Genomic DNA, 20784 nt, shown 5'->3' on the forward strand with positions numbered 1-20784 from the left:
GAAGGGAAGGGAAGGGAAGGGAAGGGAAGGGAAGGGAAGGGAAGGGAAGGGAAGGGAAGGGAAATCTGGGGGACAGGAACACTGTGCATAGAGAATCTGGGAATGATGGGGCCAATCCTTTTATAGTGCTGCCCTATGTATGCACACTCACACATGTGCCCCTATGAGTTCAGTAGGATTACTCCTAGGTAAGTGCATATGCCATATATGAGAGAGAGAGAGAGACTGCAGAACTGCAGCCTGAGGATTCAGAGGCATACAAGTAGCTACTAAGATGCATTTCTGCTTTGCAAATATTAGCTTTGCCTCACCTCCTTTCCTGCAGCGTCCTTCTGGAACAGTCCAGAAAGCTGTTTGTTATATTATGACTTTTTTCTGATCGAGCTGAATGAAGTGTCCATTGTTGTTAAAGGCCAACACATCCCTTTGTACATGATGAAACAATGACCATGCTAAGAAAAGGAAATGGGTTCACTGCAGCAAGCTGAAATTCTGAATTTCTCCAATCCCCTTTTAACACCAAGTTGGTGACCATCCTCACTTCTTGTGGTGGCACGGCTCTCTTCCGTCTGCGCCGCGTCTCCCATCACTCAGCTTCATTGGATGAGCCTGAGATCTACGCTTACAAGATAAGCACTAGGCAACCCTTCTCCCTGGCCACTTTCATTGCGCAGTGCATGGCCGAGCGAACTTCTCCCGTCTCCCGGCCACATCTGCAAACCACGGAACTCCCGGAGTTCTTCTCGCTTGTCCTGAGCCTCAGAGGAGGAGCTGCAGCTCCACAATCGCCTTGACACCTCTGCGAAAGCTCCCTAGGAAGCTCTGCCTCTGGGATAAAGATGTACCTTTTCTGGTGTGTTTTGCAGGAGGATTTACAGCACCCGGAGCAGCCTGGAGAAGTACCTGCTGCAGAAGAAGATGCCCCAGTGGAAGCCACAGAAATTGGTGTAGAGGTAAAACACACTCACAGCCCAGCTAACCCCCGAATCCTTGGCTGGCCGGGACTTTTTCTCGCCATCTATTGTTCTTTTCTTACTTTCTCTGTGCTGAGCTGCTTTCCATTTCTTTTCTGCATACAGGTGATTTCAGATCTTTTCTCTGCTGATCTTTTTTTTGCTCCTGGCCTATTATGACATTGTATTTGGCTAGAAACAGAGAGCAGTTTTTAAAAGATGGGAAGGTGGAGTGAGGGAAGTGTGATGTAAGCATTCGTTTTGTCCTAGTGTTTTGTCTGGTCAAATCAATTTCATAGGTTTCCAGGCTCATACAGAACTCAGCAAATCTGTATCTCAGAGGTAAGGGTAGTTAAATGTGCATATAAATACTGCCTTCACTTCTGGAAAGGAACAATTATTGTTTCTCCCCTGGGATTATTATTCCCAGACAATTTACTGGAAATATTCTGGAGTCAGTAGTTTACAGCTCAAGGGCTGACTTTGTACAGAGTATTTTTCCATATAAAAAGACTTTTTTGATAAAGCAAAGGCATATTTGTATACATGGATATTGATCCCAGTTTATATTGCCATTTTTAAAAATAATTTCAATATTTTTACAAATATTTATTTATTTTATTTATTTAGAAAATTTCTATGCCGCCCCATTCACCAAAGCCTCGGGGCAGCTCACAAATATATCAATTAAAATATTAGACAATAAAAATATAGAACAAGTTAACAATATAAAATAAGTCGCCTTGGCCGAAGAATAAAATAAATAAATAGTATTAGCAGTTAAAATGACATTTGAATAAAAAGGTCTTTGCCTGGTGCCGAAAAACAATAACGACGACGCCAGGCGGACCTCTCTGGGGAGCGCATTCCATAGATTGGGCGCCACCGCAGAGAAAGCCCTCCTCCGAGTACCTACCCTCCTAATTTCCTTCACGGAGGGTTCCCAGAGAAGGGCCTCTCCTGCAGATCTGGACGTAAGCGCTCCTTCAGGAAATACTTTCTTGCAAATTATTATTGCTGTCATTATTATATTTCTTGCAATATTATATTATTACAAATTGTAACTATTTCAGAGAAGAAGTGCATAAGTATGCATGAGAAGGGAGAAAAGCAATTCTACCTGTTAATCTTATACAAAGAAACCACATACATCACTCACCCTTAAAAAGGTTGTGAGAAGACAGATACTGCATGGAAGGGATAATTCTAATTTAGTTAATCATAACTACATTATTTCATTGACATTCTGAAGCGCCCTAATAGCAAAGCAAAGTTAGGCATGGTTTCCCTGGAATTATGTGTGCCTACCTCTGTAGCATTTAGGGGATCATAAATTGGTTGAATTCTCTAAAATCCTGGTTTAAAAAAGTAGGGTATTAGAAGACTCACATTATTGGAGGTTTTACCTTATTTACAGTTCTGTATTAGAGGAGTTACACTATTGCCTTTTATCTGTAATGCAGAACATCCACGGGAAAAAATAGCTAGATCTAAATGATGCCAAGAGAAACTAAGTTCTGTGCACCCCTAAAAAGTTATCTTCAGCACCTCTGTAACTGCCTTGCAGAAACATGGGGGATCCTGTGATCTGGCTGAGATCCCATGGCTTTGGATGAGGGAATAGGGCTTTGCATCTTCAATAGCTAGGCTGAAAGGGGAATTTGAGCAGGTGTCTAACAACCCACACTTGCCGGAATTCACTCTTCTGCTCTTCTGCTCTCCACCCAGCCCAATCCAGCTTCATGATTTCTTCCCCTGTGAATGTCCTCCCACCCTGAGATCCATAATGTACGTGCTGGGACTACACCTTCTTCCCCATCCAATATGAATAGTAGACCATCCTTTTCGACCCTCCCTGTTCATGTCTTTTGTGGCTCTAACGTTATCTCACCTGGTCCACATTTGTAATTCATACATCCATGTGCAACGATGACATTCCCAAGATACATTTTGCAAAAACACTTGAGATTCACCCATCACTGTTGAGATAACCTAAATATTTGTCTTTTTCCTTGTTCCTGTCTGGTTTGAGTACATGCCTATTGTGGAGCATTTGCAAAATCTATCTAGCATTTACAAAATTTCAAACACTTCACGACATGTATATTGCCAATGTTCTTAGGGTCATTCCAAACATCTTAGGGTCAATGCCTATTGTGGAGCATTTGCAAAATCTATCTAGCATTTACAAAATTTCAAACACTTCACAACATGTATATTGCCAATGTTCTTAGGGTCATTTCCCTGTAGCATAAGAGTGTCGCTGTTTCCTACTGATGCAAGAAACTGACCATGTCTTTTCTAATATTTGCATTTTTATTAGCCATTTTCGGTATTCCTTTGTTGATATTATGGCATTGGTGGGAGGAACTAAAGTGGCTATTTACCTGCTTGATCCCACATTGAACACACACATTTCAGGGTGGGGCGGGGAGCGGGGGATAGTCATCACAGCTACATGGTTCTTATGGACCGGCACCTTGCTCACGGGGTCTAGCACTAGTCTTGAAATGCTCGTTGTCACCGCTCTCTTAGCCTCTGCAGGATGGACCTCAAATTCACACTCACCTGTGTTCTTTGGACTGCTGATGCAGAGTTAACATTAAACATGAGCCTGTTTTCTTGTCTTTCTTCTTCCCAGGGTGAAAATGAAGGCAATTAACCCTTCCCGGGTCTTCTAGTGTGGAAAGTGAGACTCCCAGGAGTAAATACAGAAATGTTAGCTGACACCAGAACAGGGAAATCACTTAGGCTAACTCCATGCAGCACTGCAACCTTTTCACTTGCCTCATACCAACATATCATAGATGTTTGGCAGACTCTTGATCAAATGTTTTAGGGCAACTGTGTGTGCAGAACATCTCGTGTTTCCTGTCCCCTTCGTGGCTTCCTTCTTTGCCCATCTTCAAGCCTTCTGAGTGTGTGATTTGGTAGCCGTGATTAGCACAGTGGTGGCCAGAATCGCTGATTCATGTGTTTGGCCCATTTAGCAGCAGCACTTCAGAGCCCTAGAAATGGCGGACATATTTTTTTTTCTAAAGAGACAAAATAAAACAACTTGTTTCAACTAAGTCTTTGTTTTCTTTTTGTTCATTTATGCCTAAATGTGTGTGTGTGTTTGTACATATATACAACTTCTCATTTGAAACAAATCTATCTGATTTTAGAAAAGATTATAAACAAAACAAGGAAGCAAAGGGCTTCCGTATACAAGGCATATAACCTAGTGCTTTGCTGCGGCTTCTTGCTATCTTTGCAAAGTATTAGATGTTCACCACAAGAGGCTTGGGGGTTTTCCTCGCTCCTTCTTCCTGTTTATTCCATTATACAGCTCAAGGAGGTCTTGTGGTATGGAGCTCAGATGGAAAATCATGGTGCCATCTCAGAAAAATGCCAAAATTTTCACATTTTAAAAAAAAAAAAGCATCAAAATTGGTTAGGCAACATGGGAGAGGACCTGGAGGATGTTGTGAAAAGGACCCACAAACTCATTCCTTCCCACAAAAGAAGAGAGAATGAGAAAAAAATGAGATAAAACTATAATGACCATAGGACCACAGCCACCCAAACAACCAAGATCCAGCATTAAAGAAAATCACTCTGGTCACCTTCTTGCCAAAGAAACCTCAAAAGCCACTCAGTCCATCTGAGTTTTGCATCACATTAATTGTTCTTGGGGTTCTCCCAGCATTGTCTTATTTACCATACCCTACAAAGCTGTCGGGACTGCAGGTGGCGCAGTGGTTTAAACCGCTGTGCTGCTGGGCTGGTTGATCGAAAGGTCGCTGGTTCGAATCCGCACTGGGTGAGTTCCCGTTGCTCCGTCCCAGCTCCTGCCAACCTTGCAGTTCGAAAGCATGCAAATGCAAGCAGATAAAAAGGCACCACTTTGGTGGGCAGGTAACAGCGTTCCGTGCACTTGGGTGTTTAGTCATGCCGGCCACATGGCCACGGAGACTGTCTGCGGACAAATGCTGGCCCACTTGGCCAGGAAACGGAGATGAGCACCGCCCCCTAGAGTCAGGCATGACTGGACTTCATGTCAAGGGGAAACCTTTACCTTTACCTTTTACAAAGCTGTCACTCAATCTGATACTGATTAGAAGGTGAGAGAAACAGTCTTCTTAAAATTGAGGAGTCCAGCACAGAGCAGGCCCAACCACAGCCGGAAGGAAAATAACTTGTAGGAGGTCTTCTTTCATATGCTTGAACCGAGTCTGGAGGGAGGGAGGAAACATTTACGAGAGCACTCAGGAACCATAAATCTGAACATTAGACAAGGCACACTTTCAGCACAATAGAAGAAAGGGCAGTGGCTTCTTTCATCGTTCTAGCTGTTTCCACAAACACATTTGTGCTTATGTCAGTCCAAAGCAACTGTTTTCTTCCTGCCACCTTCAGATAAGCAGAAGCTGCCTTTTTCCTGGTAAAGGTTTCTACCATTGCTGAAGGTTTAAAACCTTTCCCTTTTATTAGTAGATATTCAGTAAATGCACCCATATATCATTAAAATCATTCTTTATCAATCCTTTTTTCACTGCACGCATCAGCTACATTCCCACACAGTTCTTTCAATAAAGTTCACCACCATTAACAAGACATGATGTGATGCGATTTGTCCAGTAGCCCTGGGGCAGAGCTAAAGACTGAAATGCAAAACTACAGCTTGGAACATTGAGCAGAAGAGCGTGAATCATGCCTTTCCCACCTTGTGTAACTTCAAAGCAAACAACTCCTTCGGTTAGGTGTGCGCACCTGGTATTTCTGGCCAAAGGAAAGTCACTGGGGGTTGTGCCAAGATCAATTAGAGAGGCCATCAAGCATCTCCTTTCCGAGGTTCACAGATCCAGAGCTGCCCACTGTCTTTGCTCAGCAGCATGAAACGAGGGTTGGCGAAATGCGGCAGGCCCGGCCCTGGGTCAGAGGATCCTCCATGTGATGGGCCTCCAAGACCACGCCTGGTTGAAAGCTGAAACACCCGAGAAGGTAAAGCGACTGAGGCCTTGAAGTTGCACATCCGAAAGTAGCACAGGGATCGCAGACTGAAGAGGCACCCAGCTCACCTTAAGAGGCAGCCTTCCTCATCATGCTGAGACGCCTTGTGCTTCTATTTAAATTAAAACTATCTGTACACTTGAATGGGTACATATACATTGCATAGACAAATGCAGTGCAGATCGCTGGCCTGTTTTGCCTCTTTTGTCTTCTGCTTTGGTGATGTTCAAATGTTCCTCATCCCATAAACTGCCCGCGGTTAAACCACCCAGTTTTACCCAGACCTAAAATATGCAGTGCTCTTGCATCTGCGGTGTCCCTCCCATATTAGCTTTAGCCGCTTTGTGATATGCCTGCTTGATGAAATGTTGCTTCAGTTACTGGGCTGTATAGAAATGAAATAAAATGAAAATAGATTAGCTGCAATGCGTACGTTTTAAAAGGAGTGGAAGTCACGAATCAGGGCACTGATATATCTTACAAGCTGGAATGTCTGTGGCCAAGATCACTCTGGAATCAATGAAATAGGTTACCTCTGTCCATGACTGTGTTTTTTAAGCCAACAGAGGAACTTTGTTTCTCCCTAGAACTTAATTGTGTTGCCTTCTGGGTTCTTTTCCTGCCTCCACCTCCACCTGCCCCATCTGGACCATACTTAATGCTTATTTGCCAGTGTTGCGTGGCTGTTTGCTCTCTTTGCTTTTTAAAAATCCGAGTCAACAGGCAGGAGACATTAATGGGCTGTCCAATGCTGCATTAAATGGCACGCAGGGGATGCCTCATTTACTAAAATACACTAGTTCAGAGATACGATTACTAGAGTCAATAACAGGGACACGACCAATGGCAGCCTGAGTAAGTATTGACATAAAGCTTGCAGGCTGCACAATGGGAAGAACCTGAACGTAAATGTCAAATCATCACCATGGCAGAAGGGGGATCTTCCGAAAAGAACCTAAAATTATTATACGCATTGCAGATGGGCATCTCCAACTCATTATGCAGCCATCCATTTTTTAAAATTATCTTATGCCTAGGAAGGGATTGGATTCATAGTCCAACACATTGGGTTTGAACAGAAGAAGGCCTACAAAAAAGAGAGAGGAGAAAGAGAGTGTGGCGCAGGGGTTAAGATGACAGGACTGGGACTCAGGAGATTCAGGTTCCAGTCCCCGCTCAGCCATTGAACTTACTGAGTGATTTTGGGTCAGTCACAGACTCTCAGCCCAGCCGACCTCACAGGGTTGTTGTTCTGGGGATAAGATTGAGAACTGTGTAAGCTGCCTGTAGTGCCTCAAAAGGAAAAAAGGCAAGATATGAGCATAAAAGTAAATACATAAATGCATCTCCAGCTGCTCCAACCAGTTTACTCTCTAAACTTTCATAGGCTGACCCTCTAAAATTAATTAATTATTTTAAAATTAATTTTAAACTCTTGTTAGTTGTTTTTATCTATTTTATTTTATTGTTTTTATACCTGCCCCATTAGTCATAAATGCTCTCTGGATGGCTTCACACACCATGGAAAGCTTACAGGGAAAGCTTACCTCACAGCAATATTCTTCCATATCACAGCAAACCTAGTATCTTAAGTTTAATATTATAAATATTTAAAGATGTTATTCATTAATTTAAGCTACTTTTTATTCCACTGTTCAGCATAAATATTTCAGGTTAGTTAGAGCATCCAAGGCTCCAGTTTTCTGATCCCTATAACAATTCTGTGAGAAGAGATTAGGCAGAAGGAAAGAGAAAGAGAGAAAGCAAGCAAATTCAAGTGCTCCTCATCTATCCTCAGTTCTATATTGCCCTTCTGCAACCTGGCACCCTCAAGGGGTATTGGACTACAACTCCCATGATGTGCAGGGCACCAGGTTAGGGAAGGCTAATTTAAATATGCTGCTTGACCCCTCCATTTGGACTAATGGCCGACCACACAGCCATCCCTTGCAGCTTCTTGAGACCAAAAATGGAAGTAAGGCGATGCAAACTGCAGATTAAGTTTAAGATATTTCTCCCAGCCCTGCCCTGCCCTGCCCTGCCCTGCCTTCGCTTGAACTTGACTTCTTCTGTGGCCTTCTGAATGGTTCATAAGCACAGGAATTCAAGTCCCAGTGCAGTTCCCTGAAGATCCTCAAACAATTATAAAACACCCAATGTAGTGGTCATCAAGAGCATCTCGGACTTGACATGGGAAAGACACACCCTTTCAGGATAGGCTGGACAGGTGTCCCACTTACCTAAGACGGCTCTTTGTCTGAAGAGCTGTCAGAGGTCAGTCCTTTATCTGAAAACATCTTCTATTTGACCGGCTGCTTGGACCAAGCCTGCCTGAAAAACTGTAAGAAGAGATAGCAGCTGGGCCTTGAAGCTGTCCATCCACAGGTAGCAGCTGGACCATGGACTGAGGAGGTACACAAGCCTAGGATGAAATACCAGGCCAAAAGAAATGCACTTCTTTCATCATGGCAGTCCGTGATCCATGTGCCTCATGCCCCGGTGGTGAACTGCTGCTGTCCCTTAAACATGAAATCCATCGGAAAAACAAACAAGTGAGAACCCAGACTATTATGGGCCATCTCCTAAGGATGCAGATGCTGAGGTATCGAGGGACAACTATGACTCTCATGCCCTTTTGTTGCCCGGGGGGGGGGGGGACGTGCTGGTTGTTTGCCCTGTTATTTTCCATTCAGAAACAATTTTGGAGTAATGATGCGGAAACAAAACGCAAGCTGAGGTCCACCCTCCCCCTGGGAAAGGTGATGGTACATGTCTTTGGTGCTCAAAATGCTGAGCCATCCAGGAGCTCCACCTATTGAAAATATGTGCCAGGTGAGCACTGGGGAAGGGCCCTAATGCATGTATAAAAGCAATGAATCTGGATATACCACCACAGATGCTCAGAAAGTTGCTTTTATTTCTATTTGTTTAAGAATCGAAGCTACTGGGAGCAGCCATGTCTCGCAGGGGCTTCACACAAAAACCCCAGGGCGCAATGCAAGATGTTGGTAAGAAATCCTTTCTCTTTCATTTGCACGTTGAAAACCCACTGCGGAGTTGTGCTTTCAGCTGCATGGTGCTTTTGGTAGAGTCAAGTTTATTCCTTGGTTTGTACCACTCAAGGCTGCAGAGTGTGGCGTTGGAAACTGGAATCTACTGTCACAAAAAATATGACATACCAAGACCCTGACTGCGTAGTGGGTATGGTTTCTATATTCAGGGAAGTTTCTATGTTTTCCAGCATGGGAGACAACACTGGAGTGTGTGATTCCCCCCATGGGCAGTCTGAAGTGGAATGGTCCAGAAAGAGCCTAACCACTTGACGCTGTTGAATGTATGGTTTAGCTTTTGGGCAACCTGGGTCCAACTCTAGCAGGTCTTCACTGATTTTATGGCAGCATGATCCTGAGCCTGGCAATTGCTGTCATTTACTAACGGGGCTTCCAGACAAGGCTTTTGTTGTGCAATCATCCTGCTTCCTTCATGGAACTTTATGTGAGGTCCAGACGCCACTGTCTTCCATTTATTACTGCTTGGGCTTTCCATTGCTTCTTCTGTCCAGAGGTTGTGTTAAGTATGCAAAAGACCTATGGCCCTACCCCTGAGAGAGAGAGAGAGAGAGATATTTAGGGCTCCTGCCCAGGTAGGCCACCCCCTTACGCCACCTCTGCTTCAATTCCTCCCATCATTTCCCAAAATGCTAAGGAGTTGCTATCAAAATGCCGTCAAATGCATAGTTGACCAATGCTTGTTGATTGCCAGTGCCGGCCGCTTCTGCCTGGAAGCACCCTGTGCATTCATGGCATTGCCTTTCCTCTCAGAATGCCAGAGCAATATTCCCAGCATAGGTGTTGCCTTCCAGATGCTGTTGGATTGGCATTCCCATCAGCCACAGCCAGCCTGACCAACACTGACGGACGGTGGGATTGCAGTCCAACATCATTAGGCCGGCCCTGTATTCCCCATCTCCGATTTCCTGAGTTTAAGATGGAAGACCAAGACCACACAACCCCAAGCTGGGTTGAGGGAGGACGCCCAAGTGGGCCACTCGGGGAGCTTCGAGCGTGTGACCTCTGGTCTGTCCGCATCTTGCCTGATGGCATGCTGAATCCACTCCCATAAGATGTAATGACTGAGAGCAGTTTGGATTGGGTTTCGGCAGACACATTATGCAGAATAGGCGCACCGGTGCCTAAAAGTCTTGAAGAACTGTGGGGCAGATTAATCTGGGAATCCGTGACCGGTCCAAAGTCACCCAGTGAGCCTCATGGACAAGTAAGGACGAGAACTCAGATCTCCCAGGGGATTCCAGCAGACCTCAGATCTGAAGGGCACGAGTTTGGGGCAGGCTGCTGTGTGAGCCTAAAGGAAGAATATGGCCTGCACCCACGCTCAGTTGCCCCAACTTTCCATTTGGTCTGAGGTCCAGAAAGACTGGGTTGCTTCAGGAATGTTTCAGACCGGAGCCAGCGTGATGCTGCCATCCCCGGTAGCCCACGCCCCAGCCTTCCTCCAGGATAGGTTCAGGCTCTGCGAGGAATTCCTCATGGGAGGAGGGATGATACCTATAAGACTGATGGCATCTTATAGTACATATTTCTCCCTGGCTTTGGGGGTCTGGTGGGCATATCTTGGGAATTATGGGAAAGGGAGGCACACAGCCCCATAGTGCAGATTTGGATTGCTCTGTTGACTGAACTGAAAACGAAGTCTTATCCCAAGCAAGATGTCTTCAACTGACCTTGTTTCAGATATCCTATGTGGCATGCGAGAAACACTCTGTGGTTGGGTGCCATCAAGTTGTCTTGGGCTTGTGGTGCCCTTACAAATGAGAGCCCTCCAAAATATCTTGTCCCGAAAAGCCCCGCTTAGCTCTTGTAAACTCAAGGCTGAGGCTTCCTTTATGGAGCTCGTCCATGCAGACTTGGTCTTCCTTGTTTCCTTCTGCTTTCAACTTTCCTTGGCATGAGTCTGGTCTGCTCTTCTCACCACGCGCCCCAAGGATGTGGTTCTAATGTGGGATGAGAGAGTCGTTGCTGAGGCTCACTCAGATATGGCGACGAGAGTTTTCTGCTCCGACAACCTCTTGTGCTTATTCATGGCTTGTGAAGTCGCTGCCTTTCCAGCAAAAGAAGGACCGCTTTGCTTTTTCAGAAACAGCCCCCTGCTTGCCTTCCTATCCATGTCCTTAAATGCTATGGACACTCACTCAGGTGCTGCGACAAGGGAGCTCTTGTTTATCCTTCGTAATCTCCATACTCAGCACATTCTCCAAGAACATCCTGATGCTGTCTGCTGATGCGTGGCCAATATATTGTCGGTTTTTGCAAAGTGTGATTGTCCTATGTACTTTGGAGCAGGGGGCTTCCCACAGGTTGTGACCCACCTACCTGATCACACACACAAACCTTCAGCAGATGTGAAGACATGGCTGCTTACGCATCTCCCAAACAGAGGGCGCCAATTCGGATCACATTTGCCTGCTCCAATTTATATACATAAATGCAAAGATAAATATAAGAACTGTAATGTAAATATTAAAACCAAACAGCTCACCGCACTGAGGAAGATGGACTTGTCCATCTTTCTTGGTCTGCTGCCCAGGTAGGACAGGGAAGGTAAAAAGCCGTCCATGTCCTCCTTCCATACGATTCTTCAAGTGGTCCATCAAATGGAGCAGGGGTGGAGAAACCCGTGGCTGTCCAAATGTTATTGGACCTCCAACTCCCATCAGCCCCCTCTACCATGGCAAATGACCACGGATGATGGGATTTGTAGTCCGACAACCTCTGAGGACCACAGGCTTTACCACCCTTGAAACAGAACGTGCTTTCAAATAGAGAACTGCCGTCATATAGTGCTTCAATTGCAAGATGGTCTTCTGTGAAGGAGGACGCCCTGAATGACCACATGCCAGGGACTGAATCAAGCTCCTAGTTTTGCTGCCAGGGTGCCTGGAAATGCGATGCTACGCTTGTTCTATGGCTGACCGCCCACCGCTTGCCATATTTCTGGCTTCCCTCCTTGCCACAGACTAACATATCTTGCTTTTGCTGATTGCAGCGGACACCCTGGGAAAGGCCACGGAGCAAGCGGTGAACCAAGCAGCAGAGGCGGGTCAGAAAGGTAGGAGAGAAACGAGGCTCTGGGCACGTTTCTGCCACAGGCCTGCCGAACGCGCGCGTCTTGCTCTTTGTATTTAGCTCACAGCCGCAGCCAGGCACAGCTCCCACCCCTTCAAAACCACACAACCAGACACAGTCTTGCCTGACCTGGCACCTACCAGATATGCGGCACACAATGCCCATCATCCCCAGGAGCTTTGGGAGCGGGGAAGCTGAGAGCAGAGGAGTAAGCGGGGAGGCTCTCACTGTGCCCCTTCTCCTTCTGAACAGTGGGTGACGCTGTTGTCGCTACACAAATACCACAGTCCCACGTTGCAAAGTAAGATGGGACGCCGTATCTTGGAAATCTGAACTAAAAACTGGCCTGCCCCGTCGAAGGCGGCAGCATGGAGCAGGACCCCAAACCTGCACAACACCCCTGGCAGGGGGCAGCGTTATAGGGCAGGCACCAACAAGAACAGGTCGGCCGGCCCAGAACGCCTCTCCATGCCGCCACCATCTCCCAGCAGCCGCCGCAGCAGCAGCAGGACTGGCCAAGCTGAGCAGAGCTCCAGCAGGCCCAGGCCCAGATGCATCGTGCATCCACACATGCACTGGATCTGGCCCGCCACCCGTCTCTCCCGGTGCCACCTCAAGGGAGGGGGAACGCGAGAATCACGGGAGGCTTGTCACTGGCCGGGAGGACGGTTCATCCCTGAGCCCTGGTTGAGTGGAAGAAGCGTGGGGATGGGATGCTGCAGCCACGTTTCGGGGCCTTCCTCCAGCTGCAGGCTGCCGTTCCTCTGAGAGCCGATGGGGCCAGAGCTGGGGGAATGATTAACCGTGACCTCCCTTGCGTTTTACAGCTCTGGACCAGGCCTGCAAGCAGGCTGAGGACGGCGTGGGGAAGGCAGTGGGACAAGCAGTGAATGCTGTGAGTGACCTGGAGAAAAAGCTCGGACTTAAGAAATAACGGTCACAGTGATACTCAGAGCAGAAGAAGAACGTCAAGCATCACCAGATCCACGCCCTCCTGCATCCTAATCGCTCTCTTTGCAGGATTCGGATATATTCTTCCTTCCTCCCACCCACTTGTCATTTGGTCAGTTTGTATTCTGGAAAGGAAAGGAAAGGAATCTTCAAAAGATTTGGATGTTGGAATTGTGCATTACCAAATGGTATCCTCCTGGGGTATTTTGGCAGCTGTAACTGGAAGACTTTCATTGCTCTGTAGAACACCAGGGAGACCAACAAGTGTGCCCCCCCCCCCGCCCCAGCCAGCCCCCATCTCACTCCATTCCTTGTCTTTCATGGAAAGACCCAGTGGCCCAGTTTGCAGACTCACCACATCACCAAGTGGGCCTGTGTTAGGGTTATGTAAGGGTTGCTTGGCCCTTGCATAACCCTACCTCAATGGGTTTGCACGTGTGGGAAAACCATGATGAGGACCTGCCCACGCTTGAATATTCAAAGGGCAGCCAAAGCACCCCACCCCACTGTGGTTTCATGAGCCACGATGGGCTGTGGTGGCCACGCAAGCCCAGTCAGAGTCCTCCTAAAAGGATCAACCCATGCAGGGCGCCTGAGGACATTTCTAGAATTCCTCTTCAGTAAATAATCCCAGCAACTATATTATCGCTGCCATTTTTATGTAGATTTCCGAGGTGCCTTTCTCAAGAAAATCCCATGGCAATTTGCAAGTGTAAAACAAATGCCATTTTAAATAGCTAAATTGATTGTCCTGATTAGATCAATTTGTGAGAGCTGGACCACGACACGGTGCATTGTAGACCTGCACCACTCCTGAAAATTTTGTGCTCATTATTCAACAGTACAGGTTTAGGGACAATGCTGGTTTTATGTGCAGTTTTGTTTGCAGAACTGTCTGAGGACTGATTTTTTTAACTTCTGCGGGGACGTCACATTAGTGCAGCTGGAATGCTTACAAGCTTCAGAGCATCATCCTTTCAGAAACAGCAAAGTTTGCCAGGATGTGAGCAGGGTGGCAAAGCGACACGGCTCTCCTCCCAAACAGGATCAAATTTCAGTGGACAAACCACAGTAATGCAGAATACACTGTACTGTCTTAGCTAACCTGTATTTCCTTTTTTTTATTTGAATGTCACAAAATAAAAGATAAATGACAATCGGAATTATGTAAGTGGGTACAAACACTTTTATTATTGAACTCTACCCTGTGTTTTTTACAGAGGTTGGCAGTAGGTTTTAAGTAGAGAATCAGTGTTGCTATCTTGAGTGACTGAACAGGCAGGTTCACAGCACACTGGCAATAACCCACAATGGGTTGGTTCTTAGCAAAAAAATCCTGAGAGATGGTCAGGTTCACCATGCGTTGTTGGACCCTCCCTCATGGCCAATCCTCCCAAAGTCATCCTAGGGCACCAAAGGTGTAAGAACCATAGACTCATAGAATAGTAGAGTTGGAAGGGGCCTTGAAGGCCACTGAGTCCAACCCCCTGCTGTTGCAGGACACCACATTTCACCATCTGACTTAGATGGCTGTCCAGGTTCTTCTTGAATGTCTCTAGTGTGGGAGAGCCCACCACCTCCCCAGGCAGCTGGTTCCACTGTTGTATTGCTGTGACAGTGAGGAAGCTCTTCCTGATATCTTGCCTGAAGCTGGGTTCTCACAACTTGATCATTCTGTGTTCTACATTCTGGTATCAGCAAGAAGTGATCTTGACCTTCCTCTTTGTGACAGCCTTTGAGGTACTTATAGAGGGATATCACATCCTCCCCCAGTCTTCTCTTCTCAAGGCTGAACATGCCCAGTTCTCTCAGTCTGTCCTCATAGGGCAAGGTTTCCAAAGAGAGTGGGGACCCAAGTGGGCAGATTTGAGGAAGGCACGAGTGAAGGAGAGATGAATCTTTTTTGCAGTGAGGTTTTGGTGATGGCCAAAAGGACTGAGGTGCAAAAAGCAGAGAGAAAAGCTGGCTACCAAAAGAAAACACGTGCTTAGCGTCATTTATTTGGTGTATAAAATGTGAGTTCTTTGGGGTTTTATTTGTTTAATTCCTAGCCCATTTTCCACTAGTTGGCAACACACCCACTGTGTGATGCCTTATGCAGAGGGTGCGTTAAAATTTGCCTGACTCCCTCATGTACTTTGCTTCACAGCCAGGTCCATACACACAGGCTTGTGTGTCCATGACTGCAGCATCATGAGAAGGCGGCATGCCCAGCGCAGGGTGGCCTTGTGTCCTACCAAATGGGGGACGATTCTTTGTTGTCCAGATCAAGTCAGGCAAAGAACCAAAATTAGGGAGAGAATCGAGGCCTTGAACGGTTAGGACCTGGACAGCTGCAAGCTTTCCCACTTAAGTGAGATGGATGCTCTTTCCATTTATGAAATGATAGAAGTATTTTGAAATCTGAATCTCTTCATATAATTTAGCCTATGTGCATTTTATGCCCATCTGTGTCCTCTTTTATCTGATCCATTTCCCTTTTTTTGGAGTTGCACCAATGACTACCCTCATCCAGTGACAATCTGCAAAGAGTTAAATGCGTATTACCTCCCCATCTCCCCATGTCGTGAACCTCCAAGAGAGCTTTGGTTACTGGGCATGATAGAAATATAATTAATCATTACTAATTAACCCTTACTGATTTTTGTGAATATCCTGGACTGACGGAAAGATGAATCAATGGATCCTGGATCAACTCAAGCCAGAGTTTTCTCTAGAAGTAAAACTGACAAAACTGAGGCTATCTTACTTTGGACACATCATGAGAAGGCAAGACTTCCTGGAGGAGACAATCATGCTCTGGAAAGTGGAAGGCCAATGTAGAAGCAGAAGAGCAAATAGCAAACAATCAATTCCACCAAGGAAGCCACAGCCTCAAATTTACAAGAGCTGAGCTGGGCTGTCATGAATATGACATTTTGGAGGGCATGAATTCACAGGATTGCCATAGGACAGAGATGACTTGACAGCATGTAACAACCACAACTACTACTACTACTACTACTACTAATAATAATAATAATAGTAATATTGCAATAATCTTGAGCACAGCCATCATATGGCTCAGTCTGTTATTTGGTTCCATTATCCAGTTATTCAAGAGGAGAAGAAAAAGAAGACCAATTCTCAGGACAACATACAGGAGAAAAGAGATGACTCTGCTACAGGGCTCAATAAAGCAGAGAACAAAACCATTCTTTTAAAAGAGCAATTGCTCGCAGTTGCTTCTTTCAGCCACAGGGTGGAGCAGAACACTAAGAATGTATCATGCTCGATTCTGCTGTTTTCCCCCTGGAAAAGGAAAGCGGCCCTTGCTGATTCTGGCTGCACCGGGGACACAGGCCAGCTCCCCTCGCAGGGCTCTGCATTGCGTTGGGCACCCACGGGGTCGGTTGACCACTGGCGCAGCCATCTTTGCCCATCCCCTTCAACGGGCCCTTTCTTCTGTGTGGGTACCTGGACAGCTAGAGAGGCAGATGCTAAAGACGGTGGCAGGAGGCTTAATTCCCTTTTGTGCCCTAGCGGTTTTCCTATCCCAGCTCAGAAGTGCTCAGGAGCTACAAGAAAGCAGTGAGCCACCCATGTTGTAAGCCACCCCGAGGCTTCGGCGAATGGGGCGGCATAAAAATGTTTTAATAAATAAATAAAATAAAATAAAATAAAATAAAATAAAATGCCGACGTTGCTCTGCTGGCCAGAACTGGCGGCCCTTTCAGAGCAGCAGTCCCTGAGGCCTCGGAGATGGGACTTGGCCGGGGAAGCCGAGAGGCCGCTTGGGGGGCAGCAAGGCAGCCGCAGAGGGTGCTTCCCCAAAGATGTGACTGGCCTGGCAGGAGAAGGAAACGCCCCCTTTGCTGTTTCTTCTCCCTCCCCTGCAAATCTAATGTGCGGCAGCGCATAATGCCGACCGCATCTGCAGCAGCAATTCATTAGGAGGCCCCTAGACTTTAAAAAACAAACCAACCGATATTGCTGCATCAAGACACACCGTTCCACCAACTGCAAAAGAGGGAGAATGGATAGAATCATGCTTAAAGTGAGCCGCCTATAATTTCTTCAGAAATAGTTTCCCGAACACGTTGCCAGTTTTTCAAGATTCTTTTTTACCGAAACAAGATTTCCCCATCACTGCATTTCCTCTTTAAACTGCTCTTTCCCCCCTCAAACTTTCTCTCATCTTGCGGATGTTTTCAAGTTACATAAAGCCAACGCTTATTTCCAGCACAAGTACATTTCAGAAATATTGCTGAAACCATTCTGATTTTAAGAAAGTTAGGATGATCTCCCCCAGCCCCATTTCCCCTTTGTACTCGTATCACACGAGATGTGTGTTTTCCTCACTAGCTTTAACAAAGGACATACTATCACATGCCCTTTCATAACAAAGAGCACACGATCTTTAATATATTTAAAGGGCACGTTTTAATAGTTAAATACAGCTCATGTCATGCGTAAGCGGGCGCTCATGGGGTCTAGAGTCTGTTAGTGAAATGACTGCAAAATCTGGAAATTCCCCTTGAAACACACTTGCAGATAGGACAAATCCTATGCCATTTCCCCTGACAGCTAGTTTAGCCCTGCAGAGGTCGCCATCTCTACTACCTATGCATGCATTAGATTTATATCCTGCCCTTTGCTTTTTTTAAAAGCACTCAAGGCAGCTTCCATCAGTCTCCTCCTGCTGCTCTCAATCTTATTCCCAGAACAACAACCCTGTGAGGTAGGTTGGGCTGAGAGTCTGTGACTGGCCCAAAGTCACCTACTGAGGTCCGTGGCGGAACAGGGACTAGAACCCGGATCGCCTGAGTCCCAGTCCTGCGTGCTTAACCACTACACCAGGTTGGCTCGACCACTCTCTTTCACTGGATTTTCCAGCCTTTGTCTGCTTTTGGGCAGAAGGAGCGACTGCAGCAGCTGAAGTGCTCCTCTGTTACCGTGGGAAGTGAACCAATGTCAGAGAATCTATGCTGGCTTCTAACTTCTGAAATCACAAGCCAAATCTAGCAATGGCACCTCATTTTCCAGCACCCTTCTCACAACATTACAACTGGCGCTTCCCAGTTCACCATTTTTTGCATTTTCATGTTGCTGCCTCCTTCTCTCCTCTTCCCCCACGAAGAACAAATGTTCAGTACATCCACATATGGGGCTGCAGTGGCCATTTCTGTGCAGAGGACAGTTCTCTATTTGACAGGCTGCCTGAGGACAGTCCTTTATCTGAAAGATGCCCTCTATGGAAAGAGCTGCTTAGCTCAAGTCTCCTTATAAGACTTGAGTCAAGAACAAGGTAAGTCAAGAACAAGAAAGGCCCTCCAATAACTGGTTAAGCTGGCAGGACACAAGTTTGCCTGTTGCAAACATCCCTGCTATGATGAGAGGCACCCTGTTTCCCTGAAAATAAGACCTAACCGGAAAATAAGCCCTAGCGTGATTTTTCAGGATGTTTGTAAAATAAGCCCTACTCCAAAAATAAGCCCCAGTTAAGATAGTCAGCCACACGGACACATTTAATATGTCCGTTGCAACACAGTTCGGGATTTGGTGAGTTATGACGATGTTCCAGAAGAAGATGACATGACTGTATTTGAATAAATATAGATTTTTGTACATGAATAAATGTAGATTGTTGTACATGAAAAAATAAGACATCACCTGAATATAAGCCCTAGTGCATCTTTTGGAGCAAAAATTAAGATAAGACCCGGTCTTATTTTCGGGGAAACACAGTATTACATTTCTATTTAAATTACAGCAATTTTTTCCAACGCTGCATTTGTACATAACAGTTACCCTATGCACATGTTTTGCAAGCCCCCACTTGCGTGGTGTGTAACTGCTCACACAGCACCCCCCTGCCTGATGGATACCCGTTTTACTCTGTGTGTTTCCTTCTGTTTCTTTCCCTGCGTGTTTGTGCATCAAGCCTCAGACTTGGCCCAAATTAAACAGCCTGGAGAGGGACGAAAGCTGTTTAGTTTAAGTCCTCACAATTGTAATCAAACTGACCCAACATGGAGGCCTCCAATCTTATGACCTCAGCTCGGTAAACATGGGGCAAGATGGCATCTTGCCAGTGGTCATTAATTCCAGATGGGTTCCAAGCAGCGGCTTGCTGTGGTCTAAAGCATACTTTTGTAGTGGTTTCATTGCCGACTGAAGAGAGGAAGGACTGTAACAAAAAGGCACTGGCGAGACGATGGATGCATTTACTGGGGAATGAGCCCAAATCACCCCCTTGGGATGCAGTTCGGAGGAGAGATGGCCGTGGTTTGTTGACAATTGTCAGGAAGCCTCCGTGGCAGCTGCAACAAGGGAAACCAGGTTCAGTCAGGAGAGATTCCTCTTGCCTTGGACCACAGCAGTTTCATTGCAAGATCACCCAGGACCCCTGCAGTTACTTATGACTGCATGAAACTGGGCAGTGGTACCCACCACCAACTACAAAAATCACAGTCCATGGACACACACTTGTATAATCTGCTAGCCACATACACCAATGCAGAGTGTTATGTAAGTTTCTGGATAATCCTAGTACAATAGCATCCTGATGTCTTTAGGCATGACATAATGTTCTAAACCGATCAGAAATACTGGCAACTATAAATAAGGAAAACATGACTGATTGCTTTATTGACCTATCAGTTGAGTAGAGAGCTCTTTGCCATTTGAATTCTGTTCAAACATGCAAATGTGTCTCATGGAGGAACCATTCAGGAAATCTGGTTTGGCAGCTTCACTGCTCAGGCGCTTGCCTCTGTGGGACTAGATGCTTAAGTGGGTCCATTCAGAAACATAGAATCATAGAACATAGAAACACAGAAACTGAGCAAGTCAAAAGGGGTCTCCCAGGCCATCTAGTCTGACCCCCGGCTCCAGCCAGCTCTGCTCATGGCATGCCTACCATGTGCATGTCCATGTGAAACAAATCGTTTCAGTTTCTCTGCAGCTTCTGCAAGTCACTAATACTGCTAGCCTATGGCAGCTTCTCAGGCCAGTTAAGAATCCCATCTTCTTACAGTAACAGCAGCACTAAGCGGTGAGCTGGCTTGGAACGCTGGTGCCTTCTGAGAAAGGGGTGCAGGTTTGATTTTATAACACAAAGGCACAGAGAAGCAACCTTTTTCTGCCAGGATTTATCTGAATTTTCCCAACATCATGCATGATGGATTTTGAAAATGTGGAATACAGGGAGCTGCTCCCCTATTTTATTTATAAAGCATGTATTTCACCTCAGGACATCTTAGAAATCAAGCACTCGAAAAAGAAAGGGACCACCCTGCCCAACAACTTGCGACAACTCTAGAAGCCATGCTCTGTTCGAAGGGAAATGGCTTGCCGTCTGACTGGCTCGTACACATAACTCACATAACTTAAAAGGGGACTTTGGACACTCGCCTGCTTGCCGTGAGCACCACAGAAGAACCAAGGAGCAGCATTCAGAGAGCAAAATGCCTGTCTTTCGGCAAGCTATGTAGCATGTTATGTTCCTGGGATTTCCAGCCTTCCCTCTATCCAAAAGTTTCCATTGAAGAATAATGCGAGGAAAACAAGACCAACAACAAAATTTCTAAAAATGTAAAGTGTTTTTAGGACCCAGTTTTAGTCCCAATGTTGAGAGAGAGACCTGCTGGATTTTTGCCTTTGCATTTCCCACCCCCTCCCACCCTTTCTGTCTTTCTCTCCCTCCAATCTTCTTTTTCTTTCTCCTCCTTAAAAAAAGTGAAACACAAAGGGATTATTTA

At 46.0% G+C, this 20784-nt stretch overlaps 2 protein-coding genes across 2 annotated transcripts in view; both read left to right on the forward strand.

The window, feature by feature from the left end:
• Positions 1-3615, forward strand: part of SNCG (synuclein gamma) — a 26166-nt gene extending 22551 nt beyond the window's left edge. The window contains exons 4-5 of the mRNA XM_044420062.1: positions 867-1079; positions 3595-3615. Of these exons, the coding sequence (XP_044275997.1) occupies positions 867-1079; positions 3595-3615 (234 nt within the window). The remainder of the gene's footprint in view (positions 1-866; positions 1080-3594) is intronic.
• Positions 3616-8943: 5328 nt separating this feature from the next.
• Positions 8944-13025, forward strand: LOC123018206 (adipogenesis regulatory factor-like). Its single transcript, XM_044420063.1, has 3 exons — positions 8944-8956; positions 12012-12074; positions 12919-13025. Exons 1-3 carry the CDS (start codon positions 8944-8946, stop codon positions 13023-13025), a joined length of 183 nt encoding a protein of 60 aa, XP_044275998.1.
• The last annotated feature ends 7759 nt before the right edge of the window (positions 13026-20784 follow it).

Source organism: Varanus komodoensis, unplaced genomic scaffold (genome assembly GCF_004798865.1).
Source record: "Varanus komodoensis strain SLA01 unplaced genomic scaffold, ASM479886v1 scaffold11, whole genome shotgun sequence".
NCBI lineage: Eukaryota > Metazoa > Chordata > Lepidosauria > Squamata > Varanidae > Varanus > Varanus komodoensis.